General features: G+C 41.7%; 1 protein-coding gene across 1 annotated transcript in view; it reads left to right on the forward strand.

The window, feature by feature from the left end:
• Nucleotides 1-1,197: 1,197 nt before the first annotated feature.
• Nucleotides 1,198-25,470, forward strand: part of LOC111869153 (protein unc-80 homolog) — a gene marked incomplete in the record, with an annotated part of 381,072 nt that continues 356,799 nt past the window's right edge. Inside the window, 2 exon segments of the mRNA XM_033753297.1 lie at nucleotides 1,198-1,397; nucleotides 22,331-22,441. Of these exon segments, the coding sequence (XP_033609188.1) occupies nucleotides 22,356-22,441 (86 nt within the window).

Here is a 25,470-nt window from a genome sequence, read left to right on the forward strand (position 1 = left end):
CAAAGGTGAAAATTAATTATACAGATTGAGAGCTTAAAGGGGAGGGGAACACAAAAATCTCTTTTTGAATGGTTAAAGAAAGAGTGTAATTAGTACATATGCCATATGTGTCAGTCTGTCTATGCAAATGATGGGACAGTATCTTGAAATAGACTACAAGCACTTTCTTCCTCGTCCTTTTTATTCATGGGTTGTAACCACCATCTCATCTTACCGATGCCACATAAAACAGCAATTGATAAAGCATCATGAAATGAAACAAGAACCATATTTGAATCTACATATACACAATTAAGTTTTCAAACATATATTTTTAAAATGATTTTACAAAGTTAAGGTATGAGAGAAACCAAATTCTCTTTACATTTTATCATTCGTATTTCACCAATTTCACACTTTTGTCAATTGTACATTATTGTAAGCGGCATAAAGTCCTGCTTACACTGTTAATAGTTTATTTTTGTGCAACCAAATTCTTTGAGTTAATCGGAGTTTAAATCAATGGAAAATTTACTGGTGAAGTTAAACAATGTAAACAAGAACTACGCAATCACAGCCTATTTGTTGCCCTTAGCTGAGTGTCTGTATAAACTTGTGCAAAAAATCAGTGACTGCTTTGTTGGGATAGCCATAACAACGGATTATCATTCGCTGAGACTTGTGGCCATTAAATATCCCTGAGACCCTCTTATAAATCGGCCCGGCTAGTACCCTATATGTAACCAACTGACCTCATTCATCTGAATCATCAGTCCCATAATAAATTAATCAAGGAGCAGGAAGTGTGTATGGCGAATGGTGATACAGAGATGGAAGTATAAATTTTCCACAAAACTTTAAAATCATAGCGTTAAGTTGTGATGATGGTGAATTAGAAAGTTTGTGGAAGGAAGGGGTAGTTGTCCAGCTGGAGAATCAATCTCGACACTTGGCTGAAGAGGCTAAGCAATACCACGAAAACCTCAGTCAGGACAGTCGGTATGACCCACCACGAATAAGAAGGAGCGTTAACTACGTAACATCGACGTTCGATTATTTGTATGTAAATAAATTTAACACCAGATGAAGATTAAAATCTAACTGTCGTTGACTAAGAGCGCTGAGAAAATCGGGTGAATTCGGTAAAGCTCGTGCTTGTTACGCTATGGTCCAGCATCTCTTTCCGGTTCAGTCTCCGTCCTTCTCCTGCGCATTGAGCGCTTGTGGAGTGAGGGTAGGCGGACGTAGTGTTACAGAAAGTGTTTCGCGACCCGCTGCATAAAATCAATGTGATGTAAACTGCAGTGAGCTTTATGTCATGTCGTCTCGGGCATGATGGGCAGATGACGCTCCACTTGGGCGGCTGAGATATCAACGACAGTTTTCTACCACCGTGAACTCTTTAGGAACCTGCACAGGCAAGTTCTATTTATAAGGTCACTCCAGCGGCCATAATCGCTGGGTTGGAGGAGGTGGGACCTGTCGTTCATGACTTATGGGATCGAATCCTGTTGAGAGGGTTGTTTTCCTTTAGAGATCACATGATCAGTTCGCGTGAACGTTTCTTGTTATGACATCCTTGCACAGAAACTGCAGACGAACAAATCAATTGCGTACTGTATGTTTTAAAAAACAAACATTAAAGCAGCTGTACTTTTATACCAGTTGGATATGATGGAAGTTCGTAGTCGAATCTTTCGTGACGATATTGCATTTCCTGTGTGGGTGCGAATAGGACGCAATACAGCATCTTTACTTCTTCCCTCCCGCTAAAAATAACCATTACGTACAAATAATATAAACACAACTTCTCGGAACGGTGTCATTGCATTATTTTCTTATATTCGCCGCTACTATCTATTTAAAAAAAAATTAACAGTGAAGGCATTTCATTTGTCTGAATTTTGTTTACACTGATGCAAACGGTAAATGCTACCCACGTAATTAAAAGCAACTCCGTTATGAACGGACTTGTAAACAGCTTATTCTTGCTACCTCGGTACTTTGAAACAAAATCAGTAAATCGCCTGGCGCAGTGTTGCAAGAATCAAGACACTTTTAATTACATGACATGTAACAGGTAGGGGAGACATGAGAAGTGCATGCAGAATGTTAACAAAGACATAAAAAGAAAACATTACATCGGAGTTTTAGGATTAGGTGGGAGGGTATTATTAAAAATAATTATAAAGGCGGTGTCTGAATTTATGTAGTCTAGTGGCGCGCTCTAAAGACCTGAGATTTGCTTAAAAATGGGGACATGTTTGTTAGCTGAGCGGCTATCGGCCTGTCGAAAAGCACTGTGCTGCCTGTACTTTCTTGTATACCAAGCTTCGGTACGGATAGGTCATCTTGACTTGATTTGGTTGCCTTAGTTCCGAGTGGAACATGAAGCTTCTCCATCTTCTCTTCTGGTTTGCCAATGCCTTAACCTCTCTCCAGCTCCCTCCCGTCTCTGTTATTTCCTCTTCTGCTGATCTTCTCGAAGTTTTCTTTGGTCGTCTTCTCCTTCTAGCACCTTGGGGGTTCCAATCTAATGCATCCCTTTTCTATGGCTCATCTACTACATTGAAAAACCTCTTGTAGTGTTCGAAATCTTGCATTGTACTTTACTTCCATATCGCCCAATCGTACTAGTATGTATATGTAGTGCAGTACAATTGAAAATTATATACTATATATACCTATACTATATATGTATATACGATTTATGTCTCACCAGCGTAAGGGATGTCTGTCGGGTCTGGTCAAGTGGGATTTGTGGTGGACAAAGTGGCGCTGGGGTAGGTTTTCTCCGAGTATTTCGGTTTCCCCTGCCAATCTTCATTCCACCAAATTCTCCACCATTATAATCACCCGGGGCAGGTACAATAGGCCAATCAGTGGCCGACGTGCCGAGTGGACCCAGCTGGACTCAAGCCCCCCCCCCACCTTGCGAATAAAAAGAAAAAGGATGTTTTGTGACAGATGTGTTGTAAATGTGTTACCCGCCTTTAGGAATGCCTCTGCCCTGACATCACTGGAATCTTCCAAGCCTGACAGGGGCCTCTGTGATTAGCGTTTCCTGCCGCATTTGATGTTAGAGAGTCAACGTGCCACGCAACTTCTCTGGCTGATATGTCATCTACCTCAGTAAGCTGTAATGTGTCTTGGAATATGTGAACATGAAGACTAAACACAAAACATGAATCTTCTGTTTCTTGAACAGAGCACGGCAGTTTCTTATGAAGGAAAGTAGATGTGTTAACTACCGAAAATGCCCAATATCCACTTTACTGCAGGTCCAAATAATAAAAATATATAGATGATTCCATGTTCCATCAGTTTAGGTTACTCAGCATCAGTAAATGCACAAAATTCGTCAAGTTCTGCACCAGTAACAGTATAAACATAGACGCTGGAGTGATGAAAGGGTGATCAAGTTTGGACCACGCAGCCCAGACACATGTGAGAATGCAAATACGTAAAATCGATCGAATACAGTGCACGTTGTGTTCAGAAAATTTAATTAATGCTATTTATTATTTTGAAGTAATGTGTGTTCATGTGGTTTGCCGGATTATGGCACCGTGTGGTCTTGTAGGTGAGTACCAACATTTTGGAGGAACATAGTTGCCTCCATCTTCAAGGTAAAGGATTCTTGTTGTGGTATGCTGGGTTATGAAGCCTTGTGGTTTCCCGCCTCCGTCTTTTACCCTGACATAAAAAAACGTGGAACCAATTACAGGACAGTTTTCTCCCGTCCCATCAAATAACGGTTGCAGGGCGATACTCGCGAATGATTGCTTGTATGTGTGTGCTGCTCAGGTAAGTGATTTGTGTTAGGTCCACATAGCTTCAGTGTGTCACACTGTGCATAGGCTTTCTTGCAAAAATGGCATAAGCAACTTCTGGAGCATTGTCTTTATGACACAAAATTTTCTGGTGGAACTTCACACATGCAAGGCGGCACTGAGAAAGTGGTTTTTTTTCCCTTGACCTTTTTTTGAAAGCAAGTACGGGTGAATCTGTGCAACTGGATATTTTGCCCATTTATGTTCAGTCCAGTGTTTGACCCTCGTTCCAGATTTAAACCACTTCCTCTGGGAGTTTTATTTCGATTTTAGTCGGACACATAATTTCTAAAAATACGGTGCGCGTCCGTCTTGGACACTACGGCGCTTGTGAAATATTGCGATCAAAATTAGAAATTCTAACAAAGTCGGTAGTCTCTTCCGACATCTTTTTAAGTAATGTATTTCATTCTTCTGTCGACCGTTCCAATTCTGCGTTCTTTGGGCCAGCCACACGCGATATTTGGACATCTTCTTGCCTGCGCATTCTTAAATCAGCTTTCGTCGAGCAGAGCATCGACCATGTCTGTGACTGGTCTCGCAGACTTTTATATACAATATTACACACACATTTAAGAGCGCATGCGTGTGGTTGGGCTTATACTACGTGGCTTTTGGACTGGAATTTTATTTGCTTTCACTCATCATCTGGCCAAAAACGTTCCAGCTGCAGCTCTGTGAAAGAGAAACACATACACGTAGCTGGCCGAAATTTTGGGTATAAAGTAGCATTGTCTGTGAGAAGCTTTTTCACTCCTTCCCAAACATCGGGGACGTGGGCCCCAAGACAGAGAGAGACAGATGAATAATGATTTAAATACTTTAAAATTTCTGACACCGGATTCAGCCCTATAATTTCAGCATATTACGAAACAATATATGGCGTGTTTACACATGCAATTAAACGATATAGAAATGCAAGTTGTATGCCCGTTCATGCAGACATGTCTTCATAAACACGGGTTCAGAGAATTACTAGAGGCACCTACTTTTCTTCCTCTTAAGGTACAGATGATGTAACCAGACATAATGAGAGATACTATAACATAGATGTGTAAGTCAGTCTGTCAGTAAGCCTGTTAGAAATATCGTTAGAGTGATTACATCAAGGAAAATGAGGTCAGCAGAGCGTGTGCACGACTGGAAAGGGCTAGTCATAGACGGAAGGACAATTCCAGTATTAAAATGGATCATAGAGAAATAAAATATTGTAGCGTGTAGACGTGTTACTGGATAACAACCTCGAAACAAACAATGAAACAAAACCCGCTGCTAAGAAACAGATTCTTAATAATCAAATATACGCAGCCGTTACTGAGTAACGCCTTCGCAGGCAAACATGTTCCCACGGAAATGATTAGATTACAACAATGAAAGGTGTTTCCTGCGCCGTCCGTGTCGAAGTGTTGTAAGCAAGGGAAAATTTTAGAATTTAGTCAGTTGTGAGAGGTACTGTAAGGAAGTCTGCGAAGAGAAGATCTAGTCGGTGTACAATATTATATTTAAGCATCCTGTTACACTCACACAATATGTATGAGACAAACTCCGTCTTAAGTGCAACAATTTAATTGTAGTTCTTTCTTCTTCCCTTCCTCCACACTACATGTTTCGGCCCTAAATGGCCATCATCAGGTGTGTATTCTTACGTAGCTGCTACACTGCCCGTAGTTTAAAATTTAAAANATTCTGTTCTTTTTCTTTTTCCAAATCTTTAAAAATTAAAATTTCTCGGTGTACACGCCCTATGTCTATAGTGCTGCAGCGGCCACTTCTTGTTTTTTCGCTGTTCAGGTATTGTTCTGTGTAGGCTCTCTCTGTGTGTGTCGTATTAAAGATAAGCAGCGACAGACAGCACTTAAGACGGAGTTTGTCTCATATATATATAGTCGGTGTAGTTGAGAGCTAGCGAGTAACAAAATGATCGCGGAAGCTAAAGAATCTTTACTGTTAGAAGCCGTTACCAGGGAACGAACGGTGAAGACACAGCAGACTGAAAATACTTGGCGAGTGCTGTAGTGATTTGTAAAGTGTGGAGATCAGCGATGGGTCTAAAATTACTTGTAGTTACGAGTTTTGTGTTAAAGTGGTCAATAAATCCAATCCCCAATCCAAAACCCCGCCGATAGTCACACCTACACATGACAGTATGAAAGCGAGATCCGTGTTCCTCTGGCTCTGGATCGGAACCAGTGATGTTCTCTTGTGAACATGTTAATCAGCCTTCGGATTCCGTAACCTGACAAGCTACGCGACGGTCAACTTCTCAAGAAGCATCGTTCACCATGAAGTCAGCGTACTTATGGGTTTCGTTTGGTGCTCGGAATAAATAGTGAATATATTCCTATAATTTATTAGCGCAGACTTTTATAAAATTGGTAGGAAACCAGTTTTTAAAACGAATGCGAGTAAGAACGTATGGACAGTCTCGTTATACGTCTCCACAGAGGAATTACACTAAAGTGCCAGAAGTCATGGGATAGGTACCTAGTATCGTGTAGGACGCCCTCTAGCCAGGCGAAGTGCAGCAACTCGACGTGGCGTCTATTCCACAAGTGGACGGAAGACCTCTGGAGAGATGTTGAACCATGCCGTGTGGATAGCCGCCCACAGCTCCCTGGTATTTGTAGGTGCATGATTTTGGGTGCGAATGAACCTCTCGACCACGTCCCATAAATGCTCGATTGGGTTCATGTCAGGCGGACGTGGTGGCGACACCATTCGTCGGAACTCTCCAGAATGCTCCTCGAACCAATTCTGGACAACTCCGTCCCGATGACACGGTGCATTGTCCTGCTGGAATATCCCATCGTTGTGGGGGTACATGAAGTCCATGAAGGGCTGCAAGTGGTCACCAAGCAGTGTAACGTAGTGGTCACCGGTCAGTGACGTGTTTAGGTGGACGAGCGGACCCAACTCATGCCACGTGAACACACCCCACACCAGTATGGAACCACCACCAGCCTGCACTGTGCCTTGTTGACAACTGGGGTCCATGGCCTCATGGGGTCTGCGCCACACCCGAACCATACCATCCGCCCGAAACTGGTACCGTGACCCATCGGACCACGCCACGTGTTGCCAATCCTCCAGGGTCCAATTAGCGACGTCACAAGCCCAGGTGAGGCGCTGTGTTAACAGAGGCACTCTGGTCGGTCTTCTGCTGCCATATCCCATGGAAGCTAAAGAACGCTGCACTGGCCTGCTGGATATGCGTCTGGGACCTCCTGCATTGAATGTGGATGTGATTTCAGCCAGTGTCACTTGTCTGTTACCTCGGACAATTCTTGCTAGACACCGCTGGTCACGATCATTAAGCACCCGTGGTCGGCCACTGCGCTGTCCACGGTGGGTGGAAATGCCTTCCACAAGGTATTCCCGGTACACACGTGCCACCGTAGATCGAGGAATGTTGAATGGCCGTACAGCTTCGGAAATGGAATGTCCCATCCGCCTGGCATCCACTATCATGCCCCGTTCAAACTCCGATAATTCACGTCGGCTTGCCATGAGCAGACTGGCCGGTGTTCAGCCTGACTCACGAGAGAACACCTCATAACTGATACTGCTCTGGGCATTCCCAAGCCGTCAAGGACGGTGGCGCCACTTAAAAATAAATTTACATACTGCTATCCCATGACTTTTGGCAATTGAGTGTATACAGCAGCCTGACGTGTTTTATTTTGCTTCGTGAGCGCCCTGCTTTGCAGTGCGTCTATTCCAGCGATGAGCAAGTTTATTAATTCCATCAGAATACAACCTGTTTGAATGGGGCTTATGTCTTTCTGGTACCGATTCTTCCTATGGCACAAAAGTGATGACATTAATGAAAATCCTCTAAAATAATAAATGGAATTATTATTTTTTTTTATTTCCTTGGCACTACAGCCCCAGTGGGCCTAGGCCTACCTCCACGAACTTCTCCGTTCACTTCGGTTTCTCTAGATGTTACACATTCGGTAGGACTCCTTGGGCGGGTGATGAGCTCGTCGCAAGGCCCCTACCTGTACACAAACACAGAAAAACGCACACAAACTAAACATCCATGCCCTGAGTGGGATTCGAACCCACGATCCCGGTTTCCAAGCGAGCGAAGACAGTACATGCCTTAGACCGCTCAGCTGCCGTGACCGGCGAAATGGAATTATAGCTTATCGAAACTCTTTTACTGCTGTTTTTGTGCTCTTAATCTCTGATGCAGTTTAATCAACGCGTGCCCTCAGATTATCGCGGCTAGGCTAAGCGATTTCCACCTCAGCTACGTATTGAGGGCCACATAGCGTCCGTTTTGCCTGCATAGTCCTAAGACGTCAGGTAAGACGGTCCATGTTAGAATTTTCGTCCCTGTACTACCAGTCTTGGCTTGAAGTAAATCTGTCAGCAACTGATTTTTCTGTGCGTGTACAGGCATGTCTGCGAGCAAGTTGGAGCGTGTGTGGGGCCTACAGTTTTACCGTCAGTTTTAACTAATCGTTCCAAATGTCCACTTCGATATGTCGGATTTGAGAATCGTACCGCGAGCATTTTTGAGCGAATTCATTTAGCTGTACCGTTGTAATCCGTGTTTGTGGAAGGTCAAAAATAAAGAGTAGTCTGATAAAAGAAAAATCTTTCTTATGAACAGTTACGAGTTAAGTTATCGGAAATTGATCCCGAAGCAACAAAGGAAGCAGTGGGAATAAATGAATTCACTACGAAGTTGTTTTCGGAAAGAACTGAAGAAAGTCAATGATTCTCAGATGTCTGGCAATGGAACAGATGGTAATTATACGCCAAGTTACGATGACCTTTTATTTCGGACCAAGAACTACCCAGACAGAGTGCCAGCAGTTTGGATTGCATTGCACTATCATTCGTCCTGATATGTGGCGCTACCAAATAAAGAAGCTGTAAGTCTCATTGTCCATGCAGTGTTTGTCGTTCTGTATTGTTGAACGTCTTTGTGTAGCTGTAATTCTGTGACAAAGCACTCGTGGAAAACATGTAATATTGAGCGTCTCTTTTTTTCTTTCATTTTATATTTTATGGTGTTTCATGTGAATAACGTAGCATATGCCGATCACAGTTGCCACCCTGCTAATGCAGTGGTTCCCAGACGTTTTATTTTTTAAATGATATACAAAAAATTATTGCGCGCATCATGCACTGAAGATTAAAGGGAGGGATTTTTCGGTATTGTTTTAAGTGAAATGTGTATACGTATATTAAATTGATTTACCATTACATCTGATCCTCCATTTTCCCCATTTCCGCCCAAGCAAATAATGCTTTTCTTCGCCTGTGCTAACCACAGAAACTGATAAAGACTGTAACAGTGACTAAGATTGCTTCGTGAGCGGGAAAATTGTCTTGCGTGTTTGAAAGTAGGCGATTCATCCTTTTAGATTCATCGATACAGGAACTCGTTTAAGTCACTTTGAAGCTGCAGGCGTTGACGGTATTTCGATTAATTGTTGCCATTCCTGACAGTGGTCACCCCCCCCCTCACACACACATACACAGGCAGGTAGTGGTGGGTAGTTGTGAGATTTTCACGTGTTCTTTTATATAAATCCAAAATTCAAGAAGAGACAAAGCTTCAAACTTAACCTTATGAGATGCATCACGCGAAGCTACCCTCACACATTTAGATTGAATTATAAGTAATTAACATATTTTTTAGGCAACTGCACGATGCACGCCTGTTGTCTGGTTTTACTAATGCATTGAGACCACAGCAGTTTGTAGTGATCAGATTTTTAGCACAAACGTTTAGCATTTCTTTGTCCGTGTTTAATTAAAGCAGCCAGCAGTCACGCCGATATCCATAACTGTGCGACGGACTCAGTTCCATTAAAATAACTTTGCAGTATTTGAATTCTAAGATTTTCTAATCTTAAGGTAAGTACACAGAGAATTTCATCAAATGGTACTTCAATTTGGAGCATTCCCAAAAATTTATGCCCACCATTTTCAGATTTTCGCGAACCTCTTCGGTGCGCGCCATTTAATTTGCGAACCAGTGGTCGAAGTCACCCCTCCGGGAGGCAATATGCTACAGTTTGAGACGCTGATGGATCGATTCCCGGTGGGTCATTGCATATTTCAATTGTCCTAATCCTTCCAGCCGCACTAAGGCCCTGGCGTCGACTCAGCCTCTTAACAGAAATGAGTGCCAGGAATCTTCCTAGGTTAGTAAAGGGCGGCGGGCACATAAGGCTGACAACCTTACCGCCACCTGTGTGCTGATTGTCTAGGGAAAATGTGAGGACCTCGACGTCACAACCGTATGGGCTTTCGCGGCCTGTTGTTGTGCCCATTTTATTAGAATTAAGTATGATTTTTGTAAGATTGGATACTTAGGTTAGAACGCCATAGGGCTGGCCGGAAGGCGAGGAGACAGAACCGCGGCTGCTTCTTCGCATTCTTTGTCAGGCGATTGAATTGTCTTTACAAAAGACTCTTGACCCGGTCAGGTTTCGCTTCGCGCGACAGGAAATGTCCAGCAGGTTGCCGACCTAAGGGATTTCGCGCGAGCAGCGTTTCGCGACTTGAAAAAAAAAAAGGTGAATTTTGGGATTGGTAAGAAAGGCCGTTTCGGGCATTCTGTTTCTAGAAGTTGCGGGGAACGGACGGACAAGAGCAAAGTGTGTCTGTGGGAAAACTTTGGGATGGCGCCATTGTTCTTCATGTTCATCATGTTCAGCACGAGTGGGTACTTGCCAGTGGTCGGGTCACTGATTGCTTGTTAGAGCTTCTCGTTCATTGGTGGTTGAGAAAGAAGTAAAAGGTGTTGGTTTGTGCCATTTAGGTTTAGCATATTATGGATAGTTAAATGGTAGGAAGTGTAAAACAGGGGTGTAGTCGAAGGTTGTGTATGAGGGGATAGGTTGTTTCTTGTAATGGTGTTTTATTTCATTATATATTACTTGATTGTTGTCGGTTTGAGTTCTCGAGTTTTTGTGGATCCCCTTATGTAAGCAGGTTTTCCACCGCAGAGGTTAAGAGATATCCACGGACGTTCGATAGGGGGTGAGTACAGGCACTGACCCCTATAAGGGCACAACACTATTAGAGGGTTAGCTTTACCTTATTTTACCTTATGGATACAGCTTAGATTGCAACAGTAGTACGAACAAACAGAATGTAAACACGAGAAAGAAGTTGAAATATGAAATGAAACACAGTAGAACAAGTGTAATGAAACTGAAGGGGCCCACGTGTCTTCTACCATATCCAGGCCCCAAAACTCCCAGTTACGGAGAACACCAACTTAGCTCGGTAGACCGGCGCATGGCTCGACTCGTTGCTCAGGAGGAACACGGAGCCGAAACAGCTTTGGAACAACGAGACCAGACAAGATTTCGTAGTCTCAGCAAGCGGCATAGATTAAACAGCAATATGAGATCCAGAGTACCGACGGACAGAATGAAGATAGTAGGGAGGCAGGGGTAGGGGGACCCATGCACATCAGACGCGTAGACTGGATTTATGGCCAAGCTAGAAAGGTAGACTGCAGCTCATTGTACGTAATTACATAGATGCCTACGTAAATGTGAGGTATTCCGAAGATTTAAGAGTGTTGCAAGTTTTTTTTTTCTTTTGCACTACAGCCCCAGTGGGCCAAGGCCGACCTCTGTGAACTTCTCCGTTCACTTCGGTTTTTCTAGATCTTACACATTCGGTAGGACTCCTTGGGCGGGTGATCAGCTCGTCGCAAGGCCTCTACATGTACACAAACACAGAAAAACGCGCACACACAAACTAAACATCCATGCCCTGCGTGAGATTGGAACCCACGATCCCGGTTTCCAAGCGAGCGAAGACAGTACATGCCTTAGACCGCTCGGCTACCATGACCGGCTGTTGCAAGCTTATCATAAGTGTTTTTTTCTTACTTCGAGGCGATGCGAAGAGAAGGTACACATGTCTCGGACCGACGCTGCATTGTCTCGATACTGATAACACCATTAAATAAGCAAATAAAAGTAAAATAGCAGACATCCTAGACATGTAGACCACACAACCTGCTGATGTAGGTAAGCAGAGAAATCGGTGTTTTATTATTGAATGCCGTTCCAGAGCTTCCTAGTTTTGTGGTTGCTGCATGCAGAAAGCCAAGAAGTAGTTTCGGTAGTACATCTTGCCTACTGGACAAGTTGTGGAGCGATTTTGGAGATCCATACCGAATGTGAGAACATCACATTCTCATTTTTTTCTCGCTGTCAGCTCAACGTACAGCTGTTTTGGACGCGGCTATCTGCAGGAGACTTCCCAGACTACCTTACGCGATGCACCGTGTGATCAGAGGCAGAAGTGTTGCACAGATTCAGCAGAGACCACATCGAAACTGCAATTCAGCTAAAGCTATAAGCATGTGAAAAATGACCCGGCGATGGCTGACTCCAGCAAGCGTTGCGTCTCCAACTAGAGCAGGGGTCTCCAAACTTTTCGAAACGCGGGCCACATTAGGTAATTCAACACTTTCAACGGGCCGGGTAAAATGAGAAATTAATAACTCTAGGTATATGAGTTTTATTGAAAGCACAAAATTTCATACACTGAATACAAAGTACGTGAGAATAAATTATCGTCTATTAATGACAACAGACAGTAGCAGCAAATGCTCATATTTACTTCACAAATTATAATAAAACAATTAATGTGAATGATGGAACTCTTTTTGCATTCTCAAATTCTGATTAAATTGAGGTGATGATCTGTTACAATTACACTGCACCACTGCAAGAAGTCTTGTGCACAAGACGGCTAGTAACGAACTGCTCGCGCTACCTACATTGCCACGAAGTGACACTGCCGATCGAGGCCGAACAAGTACGAAGAAATACAGCGCAGTATACGGTCCAGAATTAGTAAAATTGTGAATAATTTTAATATTAATAACATAATATGGAATATAAATATATTTTAAACACAATCTTAATTAATGAATTTGAAATCTATGAACAAGTATTTTTTTACCAGTACTCATTGGAAAATTAGTTCAATTGGCGCATTTCTGCACAATTCTTTCACGGGCCGGATAAAATCACATCGCGGGCCGTAGCTTGGAGACCCTTGAACTAGAGGATGTGCTATTGCAAAAGAAATGCGTGACAAGATTACAGCCCTACCAAGAATGTTTTTTTTTTCACAAGAATAATGTGGTAGCTTTTAAATTCAGAATTGCTGGAATTTGTCACTCATCTGATATTATAAAAACTAAAGAATACAACGTTTCGGAAACCGGATTTGTTTCCATCCTCAGGTGAATGGGGAGACAGCTACCCTCTCGGTTTCCTTAGAGCTAACTGCAATTACTGGCAACCCATGTCAGTATATCTCATTTATATAAATACCTGAGGTCAGGCTATGTCGAAGGGAGATAAGAGGAAAATATGCAGTAACAACTGTGATAAAGCATGCTAAACCCGAAACAGAGATAGAAAGGGAGGTGTGTATTTTATGCATCAAAGCCCATGAAACCAATGCATAGCATAAAATGGGGAAGTCTGTGAAACAATTTTATGCCAACCGCTAGCGCCATCTGTGAAGTAAACACTGAACACTCGGGACTAAATCTTATAGAAACCCATGAAGCATCTGTCAGATCATACTGATCTTCCCTGTGAGAATGTCCAAAAACCCAGCAATTTTGAGTCTTGTACACCATCATCAGAACCCTTTAGAGACAAACATTTATACCGTTCGGCACTGGAAATTACAAATAGTATTTACAGATATTTCCAGAAACAGAATTCCAAAATGAAGCCCAATCTTACTTTTTCCTTCAACAAAGTACATTAAGAACTGAGGTTACAAACTTTGTATGGATGACAAGACTATTATTAGGCTCAAGGAGTTTTTTCCGTTCTTATATTTTCGCCTTAAATTTGATTTGTTATAAATTCTTTAGAAATAGTTCGTCGTTCGTTGTTCACCGGCTCTTGAGGCCTTTGTTGAGCCCTGGCCGCTTTCTCAGACTCGTGAACCTATACATAGTCGGTAGGACTTCTTGGACGGGGAATCAACCCATCGCAAGACCCCTACCTGCACACAGAACAGCAAACACAGAATAAACACACACAAATATCCATGCCTGGAGTGGGATTCGAACCCATGATCCCAGTGTTCGAGCAGACGACAGTTTCATGCCGCAGACCGCGCGGCCACTGTGATCGGCTTGGATATAGTTCACCTGTGAAAGATTATTGTGTCTATACCAGTAACAACTGCCGAGCTAGGAACGTGTTTGTCTACACTAAACAGAATCGAGTCCTTCCTTGAGAGTGCAGTTTGCGAGAGACAGTCATGTCCAGTCCAGTCCAGTTAATTGCTACTGGCCCTCACCAGCATAGTCGTTCATGGTTTCAGACCTCGTCGGAACCCATGACCAAATTTTTATTTGGTCCAAGACCATTTAACTATTTGGAAATGGGGTTTCCTCTTCGACGAGAGGAGAGTTTGGTCTTTCTGAAGAGACGCCAGATCGCTGCATCGTAATTTCGCGCAAGCGTACTCACACTCACGCGGCAACCGGATAAGAGCAGTTATACAGGCTGGACAAATGACTGACTGCTGAACTATTGACATTAGAAAAGTTATACATATACGGACTTGTCCTGCCGTCAGCAGCCAAGCTTCAGATAAATTCGCATAACCGGAGAGGAGACGAATGGACTTCTTACACAAGTGATGTCGCAATGGCGCATGAAGACTGTAAATAAATGTGTAGGAAGTTATGCAAAAGTTAAATGTACAAAATAAATACAATTGATAAAAGTACAGTGTAATGCAAAACAAATAATCGCAAAGGGAGAAACGAAGGTTGATCAAGGTTACGAAAGGTGTCAAAACAACCGAAGGGAAATAACTTTCAGGCAGTCGAGTAAACAAACATTTAAGGTATTTCCATTTATTTATTGCTACTGGCTTGCTTCACACAGTTCATTAAGATACGTATTATTGTTNAATTGACCTTCCCATAAACTGGACAGTTACATTAGTATGATTAATGTTTTCCGAAAACTGCATAATAGCTTGTACTTCGTGTTAAACTGGCTTGAATTTCTTGGCAGCAACCTAGATGTCACTGGTTCTGAAACCTCTGATGTCTATATTATAAAATATTGCACTGTACCAGCATTCGGCAATTTTGTGTTAAATTACGTTTAGTTTTTTAGTTGTTCCTCGCCAGAAAAATGAGCCAGGAGTCTCTTTTTATTGACTTAACGACCTGAGTAGGGCAGAGACATCGAAATGGGAGATAGTGGTATTGCTGGTTTTGAAATATCAAAACTCTCAGGTCAGCAACACAGAGAGCGTGCAGTGGATGTGACAATTGTCTGCTGAAACAGCATTTACCAGGCTGGCGGTTCCTTCCTCTTACGGCAGCTGAAAGTAATTGTAATCTTAACCAGACAGTGCTTTCAGTGGTGGGCTGCATTGGCTAATTACCATTATCGACTGATTTTTCGTTAGGTAACTTATAAGGGAAAAGTTATATCTGGCCATAAATACCATGTTACTGCGAATATAGAATGCCGTCGAATTTAAGACGCATCCATTTTTCGAATGTGGATTTTTGGGAAAAAAATTTGAAAGCTGCACAATCCTCGAATTTAAGATGCATCTCAACTTGTCAACTGAGAAGAACGGGTAAAATGGGCGCCTTATACTCGAAGCAATACGGTAATTAAGCGCCACGCTATGAAGACGTATGGGGGAGTGTAGGTAGAGTTGCACCATTCTTAGCCTCGACAGTAGATGGAGGTGAGTGGTCATCTTCACGCCCCTGCCTCTTATCACTGGGGAAACAGTTTCCCAGTACCCATTGTGTGGCCTGGTTGGGCCATAGGACTAGCCTTGGAGTTACGGGAAAGATAAGAATCTCTTGCCCCAGCCGGGAATCTAACCCCGACACCTTGATCGCCGAGCTCGTAGTCGCTGTACCACCTGAGCTATCCCGGATCCCTAATTAATCGCAAGTCGTACATAAATATCGACTAATTGTTGCTTGCTTCTAATCGAAAGACAGGAAAAGAGAAAACGACCCGACCAACACGGACGACGTCTAAGCCACTCATGTAAATTATCTCTTATTTCGAATCGACTGCTACTCGTATACTCATTCAGTCATATTTTTTTACTTAAATATTGCCAAAACTGATAAAGGGGACACGTAAGTAAATGCATATAAGAAGAATGAGATTCTCACCATACCTTCCGTTGCTCAGGTTTCATAACTGAAATACAGGTATCTTCCTAAATTTATTTCTTTTTTAAGAATGCTCATAAATTTAAATTATTGTTTTATCGCTTAAATTATTCTTTACACAACCTACATTAATCTGAAATTATCGATTAAAAATCTGAAAATTCTGACCTGTTTTAGCTCATGATCTGTCAACTGAAGATAGAAGTAATAAAAACCAGAAATAATATATTTTAGCTTCATATCATGCGTGAAATTTCTTTTATTCCGTAACCACACTAGGAAGTATGGACACATCATGCGTTCGTCGTTTTTGTGTTCACGTTCCAGACCAGGAAGAACTTCGAAGAAATATATTGGCAGAAGAGAAACATCTACACACCACTACTACTTACTTACTCATGGAGCTGAGCCCAACTGGAGGAGCCGCCAATTCTGCAGCTACTCAAGAATTTCCCAGCATTTTATGGAACCCGAAAGTTCACTACCCTGTTTACAAGAGCCCTCCACTGGTCCCTATCCTGAGCCAGATCTATCCAATCCAATCCATACCGTCCCATCCTATCTCTCTAAGATCCATTCTACTATTGTCCACCCACCTACGCCTTGGTGTTCCCTGTGGTCTCTTTAGTTCTGGCTTTTCCACCAATATCCTATACACATTCCTCGTCTCCCCCATTCGCGCTACATGACCTGCCCACTTCATCCTTCTAGACTTGACCACTCTAATTATACTTGGAGAAGAGTACAAGTTATGAAGCTCCTCATTACATACCACTACTACATCGACACAAAACATGAGAAGACCTTGAAGAGTACAGTCGTCTGGGATTTAACGCCGTGTAGTCCGTTGCAAGCAAACCGACGTTTCGGAGGAACAATTCACCTCCATCTTTAAGGTCGAATAGTAAGCCGAGCAAGTTACCAGCTGAAAGTAGATGGCAAGCCTCTGTGAAAATCTCAAATCCTACATAAGAAGATCTTTACGTACGTAGATTCTGAAGGGTTCTAAGGATGATGTATAGCACTCAGAATTATTGGTTTTTGGACGTGATGATGGAAACAGGTCCAGTTTGCGAAACGTTGTGTTCTGTAGTTTTTAGAATAGCGGATGATGGACAAAGTCCAAAAAACCCAGTAATTCTGAGCGTTTTATATACGTCTAATTCTAATTTAAATTTCAGTTATTTAACATTTTTACAATTAATATTTAATCTTAGAGGTGAACATACCTTTATACATATAACAGAATTATATAGAGTGTCCGGATGAAAGGTATCCAAAATAAAGTAATTATATCTCAGAAAGCATTTATTATACACATTTATGGGTTACACCATTGCAAAGTGAAATTATTAACGTTTTTTTTTCTGAGTATGTAACGTTCTCCGTAAATTTCAATGTGGGCTCCCTTGGTGGCACGACAAATATCCAGACGATATTCAAGCTCATTCCACGTTACTTGAAGCATGTGTGGTATTACCGTAGTCACAGCGTTCCTTATGCAGGTTTCAGGTGTTGAAGTTCCTTGATCTTAACCTGGTAGGCAATGTTCTTCACATAACCCCACAAGAAAAAATCCATTGGGGTTAAATCTGGCGACCTAGCGATGGTCCACCTCTGCCTCTCTGTCCAGGTGGTTCCTAATATGGTGGGAGAAATGTGGGGGCGCCCCGTTTTGTTGGAGGATAGTTTGAGGTGGTAAATGGGGCAGCGCTTATAGCTCCAGCATGTCAAGTACGAATTTCCGGTCATGGTCTTTCCCGTAAAGAAGGACGGTCCGATCAACTTGTCGTGCATCAAGCTGACCCACACGTTCACTCTGGGGTCTTTCAAAAGTATATACGATTGTACATTACGATAATCCTCACTATTTCGTGAAATGACTACAGAAACGTGTATTGTCATGCTAGACTAGATTTTGTGCTCAGTATCATGTTATCACAAAAACTGTGTAGCTCAGTAACGCGAACTGTGTAGGCGATGCAGTTTCTGTTGGTAGGGCATCGCCGCTACTTTGTGCACATACATGCACAAGATGTGCATCACAGTCTGTTCCAGCTCTGTCCTCGGGTTTGTACAATTCTTGCCTTACGAGAGTTGCTGTTGTCAATTCAAAAGATGACAGTTTTTTCCCCCGCGAATTTGTGCTTTGTTACTGAACTTTAAATAAAAACGGCAGTGCTTTCACGGGTTTCTCCCCTGGCTGATAGTTCGCTTAACAGTCTTGTCTTGTCACTTTTCATGAGATGAAATAATAACGAAGACCGTTATTATTTTTACTTATTTTCTCTTAGATATATCCGCACTAAACAAGTAACTTCAGGTAAGAGCCTCGGCAGTTTCTCATGAACGCTCGTTGCAGTAACTGAACGATTTATACGTGGACAGGAAAAATGTAAATCAGGCATACTCAAAAGTAGTTTCGACGAGCAGTCGCTAGGGCGGAAGATCATGTCGTGTTTAGCGTAGTGGTTTGAGATTGGTTTTCTGTTGCTGCACACCCGCAAATATTTGCTTGAAAAATAAAAGGATTCCGTAATTGAATGTGCTGCTGGGATAGCAGCTGTTCGTGTCTTGGTCTGAATATGGTCACCAATATCGCCGGCCCCCCCCTCTTCCCCGTGAAAAATTATAAATATTGTGTGCACACATGTAACGAAATGGACACTCTTTGTTTGGAGCTCTACAGAGACCTCATTTATGATTGGACATTTGGACAACTTTATTAGAAATACATCACGAAAATGGCAAACTCGCATTTAAACTGCAGAGTCAGCTAACCCAAATTGTAATAAAAGGGTACGTCACTCGGGCACGGGAATAAGAGTTTTCTGATCCACGTTTTTCGTTTTCTTCTGTTATTGGCAACTAAACAAATATCTCCCTCGGGAAATACGTTTTATAATAAGTGTACGAAGATGATTAAAAGCCTAAATTCAGTATTTTTTTTTTCAATTCTTAATTTAACTGGCCGGGATTCCAGGGAAACAAAAAAAAACCGAGACTTTCGCCGTTAAACCGGGGCGTCCAGCCTACATATCAAGGGGACGCACATTGGGATGCCAGTAGATGTCAGTTCAGTTATTAAATTATGCAGATCACGCAGATCTCTGAAAAATTCCGATGAATTATTTCCGCCTTCAGATGAACACTGTTGCAGTAACATTTGCACAGATTTATTTTTGTTCGAAATTTGCTCTGCTCTTATATGCTTGTTGCGGCCAATATGTTATTGTACCCTGAAACATTTTTCTGCCGCTAATTTTGTGTCACACATCTTACAGTAAAAAATGTTGCCGTCAGTTGAAAATATATCATCTCCAAATGCAGCTACAATCTGCTTTAAATGACACGATTTGGATGGCTTTTCTTTAGGCATCGTGATAAAATGAATCACTCTAGCGCAACACAAAACTGAACTTTTCACACTGAGAACCTTTCGTCAACTGTATCCTTGTCTGTACGGCCAAGGGCGAGAAACTGAAGACAGACGGAGTTATCGAGCAACAAAATGCCATAAAAAGCGAGGGATTCAGACTAGAAATATTTGTGACTAAGCAAATTCCTCTGCACAGAACTTGGAAAGGGCCGCAGTGTGAGTGACCGCTGTCGTACCCTGCTGCCAGCTTAAAATGTTTTATGATACTGTCGCGTATTGGGCGTATATCGCGACAAATAACTTCACGCCGTATTTGATGTAGCGAATTTTATTTCACATTCGCACTTACAATCACCCAAATTACAGATTTACGATTACTGCTATCTGCAGTATCACAATTAGTACACTCCAAATGCCACAATACAACTGACTGGTTGCTGGCTAACTCGGAACTAACTCGGAGGTAGCTCGAGAGGCAGGAGAAAGAGAAAGAACACTTTACTTGCATATTATTATCATTTCTGAAAACATATGAAGAAAAATTCCCTAAAATGGCTAAAACGACAAAAAAGTACCCTTAAAAGTCCAAAAATTTACCGAAAAATTACCCCCAAACTGAAGAAATGACATAAAAACTTAAAATGAAAAATTACAAAAAAAAAAAATACATGTAAAAGTTACATTTCTGTACCCAGCAGCTGATCTCCGGGATTTATATATTTATGGGCATCGAATGGGATACAAAGGGGGAAAAAATGATGATATGCCATCAAAATCCGAGCCCTGGTTATTATTCTAAATGGATCCCAGAAGACTGCCCTTTTATAAAGAGTGGGTAGAACGAATTGAAGCATGAAGACATCTCTCCGTATCGCTTACTGTGAGCTGGCTGGTGTTATATTACAAAATACCGGAGTTCACAGCGCGTTGGTTGGTTTGTTTGAAGTGCAGCTCATCATTAAAGGAAAGCACTACTATTTCCTCGGTATTGTGTCACTTCTTCAGTAAAATGCCATATGGACTTGAGTTAGAATACAGTAGAAGTTAACTTTATATATAAAATGAAGTTAGTTGCGCGTTATTACAGATACAAGAGATTAGAAAGCCTTTTTTTTTTTTTAATATTGCATTATGATATTCTGTGTAGGTGCTATATGTATATCCAGCGCGTTACGGAAGTGTTGTTATACAGAATTGCACTGTTGGCTCAGAAAGAGCGAAGAATAGAACAGGTTCACGCCATCGGATCGGATTAATTCTGCAAATAAGTTCTTTGTGATTCTGCTTTCCTCACTGGCGGTGCTCGTTTGTTGCACTTAAGAATCTGTTTCTCCACTTGGCATTACTAGATTTCAGGACTTTGTCCATAGTCTAGTATTTTGAACAGAACACAACAATTTGGAAGTTGGATGTTTTCGCCCTCAGGTGAATGGATGTGAGAATCTGTGGACGAAGTACAGAAACCCAGGTAATACACGTACAAAGTGTGATGTACCATAGCCACAGATGTATACAGCCGTGTACATACAACTCCTTTAGGATACATAGTTCAGTGACTCATGTTAACTGAGCAGGTGCCTCCCGATATTTTGACATAAGGAGGAAAAGATCCAGTTTTCGGAATGTTGTTCCCTCTTCGGAATTATAGACAACGTACTAAATTCCAGGACTTTGCGACGCTAAGCTGAATTGAGGTTACAATTGCTGATATATATGTAATTTCATCAGAATTTCATATTGCATAATCAGAAATTATTTATCCCTATTTGTCGTTAAAGCCGGTCACGGTAGCCGAGCAGTTTAAGGCGTGCACTGTCTTCGCTCGCTCGGAAGCCGGGATCGTGGGTTCGAATCCCACTCAGGGCATGGATGTTTAGTTTGTATGTGTGCGTTTTTCTGTGTTTGTGTACAGGTAGAGGCCTTGCGACGAGCTGATCACCCGCCCAAGGATTCCTACCGTATGTCCATGATCTAGAAAAACCGAAGTGAACGGAGAAGTTCATGGAGGTAGGCCTAGGCCCACTGGGGCTGTAGTGCCAAAGGGGGAAAAAATTGTCGTTAAATACTTGGCATATGAAAAATTTTTAAAAAAGTAGTTGTAGTGGAGTCTGTGTTTTATGTTATGTGCCAATTTGATATTTAACGAGCTGTTCTTGAGAAAACAGATGTATTAGATTTGAGCTTTATGTAAAATAGCACAGATAACTAGCAAAATTAAATTATTCCGAATACAACATGTCATGAAAATTCGATCAGTAATTTCGGAGACTGGGCATGCAGACAGATGGGGGGGGGGGCGGATGTGATGGTCTGCTTACGTGTGGTATCGGATTACGTAAAGCGAAGGCGCCAGTATTGATCGGATTTGAGTTATGGAAAGGGACTGCAGGAGCGTTGCTTGTAGCATTCGGGTGAAGGGACTGAGAAAGCAAGTAATTATTTTATGGTAATGAATCGTTTGTAAGAAGCTAAAGTCGCTAAGCTGGTCAGTAAATTACCCGTTTTCGTGGGCTATGAATATTGATTACAGCCTCCACTTCTCACCCTCTACTGAGCCACATGAATCCACTCCACATCTTCACAACATATTAATTTTTATAATTTATTTTATTACTTCTTACGGTCTTCGAAGAGTCATCCAACGTGTTCTCTTCCCTTTCGGTTTTCGGATTAAAATTCAATGTGTATTTCTCATTTCCACCATGAAATGGTGTGGGGAACAAATTTGTGTTTTCTTTACCGTTCAGTTTAATGACAGTTTTCCCCGGAACTTTATTCGGAAAGTGTCGTAGATGTAACAGAAGTTCTCGGCTTTGATAACACTTTCTCTGTCCATACCTGACAACTTTTTCCTTCTTATATGGGTCTGTACTTTCCTCCTTTGTACCTTGACCCTCTTCACCGAAATTTTTTCGAATTTAATATTGATTTCGTTTTCATTTACAGCCCTGTTCCGAAAAAAAAATTGAACATGGACAGGCGTGGCTCCTTGGATGACAGTTTCAACGATCAGGCTCTTCCGGTTCCTATACAGATTTTCCTTTGGCGTCAGGTCAGGTAAGAACAGCCCTACAAATATACTGACTCAGTGCAGTACTCCTCACAGCGGTGGAAGACCCAATTGAAGGATTAAGTGTATTGGAACATTACATACATTGAAAGAAGACAAGTCGCTAAATTTTTAATGGACACGTGGAGACCAACGGTATCCCTAACAGTGCCCTATGGTTCTCTCCTTGAAAAAGTTAAGGATTTAAGTTTCGTCTGCAGCACGAAGCTCTAAAGTGTGAAAGATTCCACACTGATTCATAATTAGCCGAGAAACCGGACCGTATAATAATTCAGTTCAATTCAATTCTTTATTATTTATGTGCCGAGTCAACAGCCGCAAGGCCAATTACAGACAGAGCACAGTGTCGATAGAAGTAACTACATTATGGAAATTCACAACATAAAGTCAAAGGCAAATTACAGGCAAGCACTGGAGGAGGAACACATTAATGCAGACAAGTACACAAATAATAATAATAATAATTTAATTAACATAAATCTAAGTTGTTATTGAGAACTGAGAAATGAAACATATAAATATTTAAATGTGAAATGAAAAGTATAGATATTAAGACAGGATAATAATAATAAACCAGTTTAATTGTTCTTATATTCACGCAAATACTAATAATAGTAACATTTGTACCATATTTAATAATCGACTTTGGAGAACTTTCCTGGCTCCGAATACGTCAACATCCCTGCATATGATATTAGCAGCTGCTGCACATCTAGCAGAGGGACAATTTTTACATGAGGAGCAAACATTGAACAATGCAAAGTCTCTGATATACCGAGCAGGAACTCGGAGACCAACAATTTCCAGAACAGAAGGGCAGAATTTCGAGCCAAAATAAACGTGAGTAAGAAAGAGAGCATCAAAGCGATGTCTCCTAGTACGTAAAGTATGCAATTTTAAATCTTCAAGAGCAAGAGAATAATTGTAATGAACTTGAGGATAGAAACTATTAAAACAAAGGCCCGCAAACCTCTGCTGGATGCGTTCCAGCTAGTTGGCATCAGTTGACGTAATCGAATTCCAGACTACGGACGCATATTCAATCTTAGATCTAACTAATGCAGTGTACAATCTGAACATACCTGCAAAGTCTAGAGATGAAAAATTGAAAGTAATGTTATAAACTAGACCCAACAGTTTAGCACAGTGAGAGAAAATGTAAATGACATGGTCATGGAAATATAGCTTAGCATCAATAAACACTCCCAGGTACAAATCGTAGATAAGTACGTTGGTTTTCCTGGAGAAGGATATAACTTTAGTTTTACTGATGTTGAGTTTCATACAGTTAGCTATGCACCAACCTTGTACAGAGTTAATTTTAGACTGAAGTAGATAGCAGTCCTGAGGAGAATTAACGGCTCGGTAAATGTTGATATCGTCAGTAGATAGCAAACACTTAATGGCCAACGGCGTCGCGTATGTCATTAATAAACACATTGAAGAGAAGGGGTCCCAAGACAGATCCCTGGGGAACACCGGAGAGAACTTCAGAAGGTGAGGAAAGAACACCAGAAACACGGACCTAAGATTTCCGGTTGGATAGCTATTGCTAGTAGGGTTGGACTAAGTCCTTTGTACTGCGGCCACGTCTGGCCTATTGTACCAGCCCCAGAAGATAGGTGAGGGTGATTGTGGAGCAATTGGTGGAATGAAGATTGGCAGGGGAAACCGAAGTACTGGGAGAAAACCTGCCCCAGCGCCACTTTGTCCATCACATACCAGAATCGGGATCGAACCCGGGCCGCCGCGGTGGGAAGCCAGCGACTAACCGCTTGAGCTATGGCGCGGCCCAATTGGATAGGTAACTGCGAAACCATTATACATAGCCACCAGAAAGCCCAATAGCACTAAGCTTATGAAGAAGAAGAGAACGTGGGACAAGGTCGAATGCATTGCTGAGGTCAAAATAAATGGCATCAGCTTGTCGCTGAGAGCCAGCTATAAGGGAAATAAAATCAACGTAAGTTACCAAGTTGGTGCTTGTGGATTTAGTTTTTGAAAAGCCATGCTGATAAGGGATAATTTTAGATTTTAGATAATGGGAAACGTGGTCATGAACAATAAATTCAAATATTTCAGAAAAATTACTGAGTAAGGATATAGGCCTATAGTTGCTAACAGAGGTGCTTTTGCCTTTTTTTTTTTAATACAGGAACAATTTCTGCTTGCTTCCATAGGATGGGAAAATAATGCTGAGATAAGCTTAGACTAAAGATATCTTTAAGAATAGGTACAAATATATCGGTACAACCCTTAATAACGAATCCAGGAATACCGTCAACTCCAACAGATTTAAATGGTTTCAGGCGCTTAATGGCTTTGATAACATCTGACTCAGAAACAGACGCCGAAAGTAAGAATTCAGAAGATGATAAAAGGGTGGGGAATATAATAGGACAAGGATTGTGGTTCACTGCTTGAAAATGCTTTGGAAATTTATCAACAATATCATTAGTTTTTATTAAATGCTTACCATCAACCTCAAGCTGGATGGATTTGGAAGTTCTTTCCTAAAGGAGGCCACATATTTCCAGAAATTCTTGGGTTGCGACTTATCAATATTCATCCACAGATTTCAGCCATCTGAGTCTGTCAGTCTTAATAGTAGCCTTAACTAACTTACGACAGAAAGAGAATTTTTGGTAAAGACAGTCGGATTTATTTTTCTTAAAACGTCTGTAAAAATACCAGTGTGGGAATGTCGAGTTAGTGTTTATAGTGTCACGGAGAGTTACATGTTCCATGACATCTTGAACAGCAGCATTGAGGCAGGCGACAGCAGAATCAACAGAGATGGTACCATAAACACATGACCAGCCATAAATTTCCGGTAGTCGCATTTGTAAGAAATTTTTGCAACCAGGTCGTCAAGGGATTTTAAATGCCCGAAGAGCCACTAAGCTAGCCGTTTTGCTAAAAAAGTTGATACGACAACGGCATAAAGTTAAAAAGCAAAATGTGTACTTATCAGAAGACAAATTCTCTGCCGTGTAGTGGTGTATGACAGTCAAGT

Source organism: Cryptotermes secundus, unplaced genomic scaffold (genome assembly GCF_002891405.2).
Source record: "Cryptotermes secundus unplaced genomic scaffold, Csec_1.0 scaffold821, whole genome shotgun sequence".
Lineage (NCBI taxonomy): Eukaryota > Metazoa > Arthropoda > Insecta > Blattodea > Kalotermitidae > Cryptotermes > Cryptotermes secundus.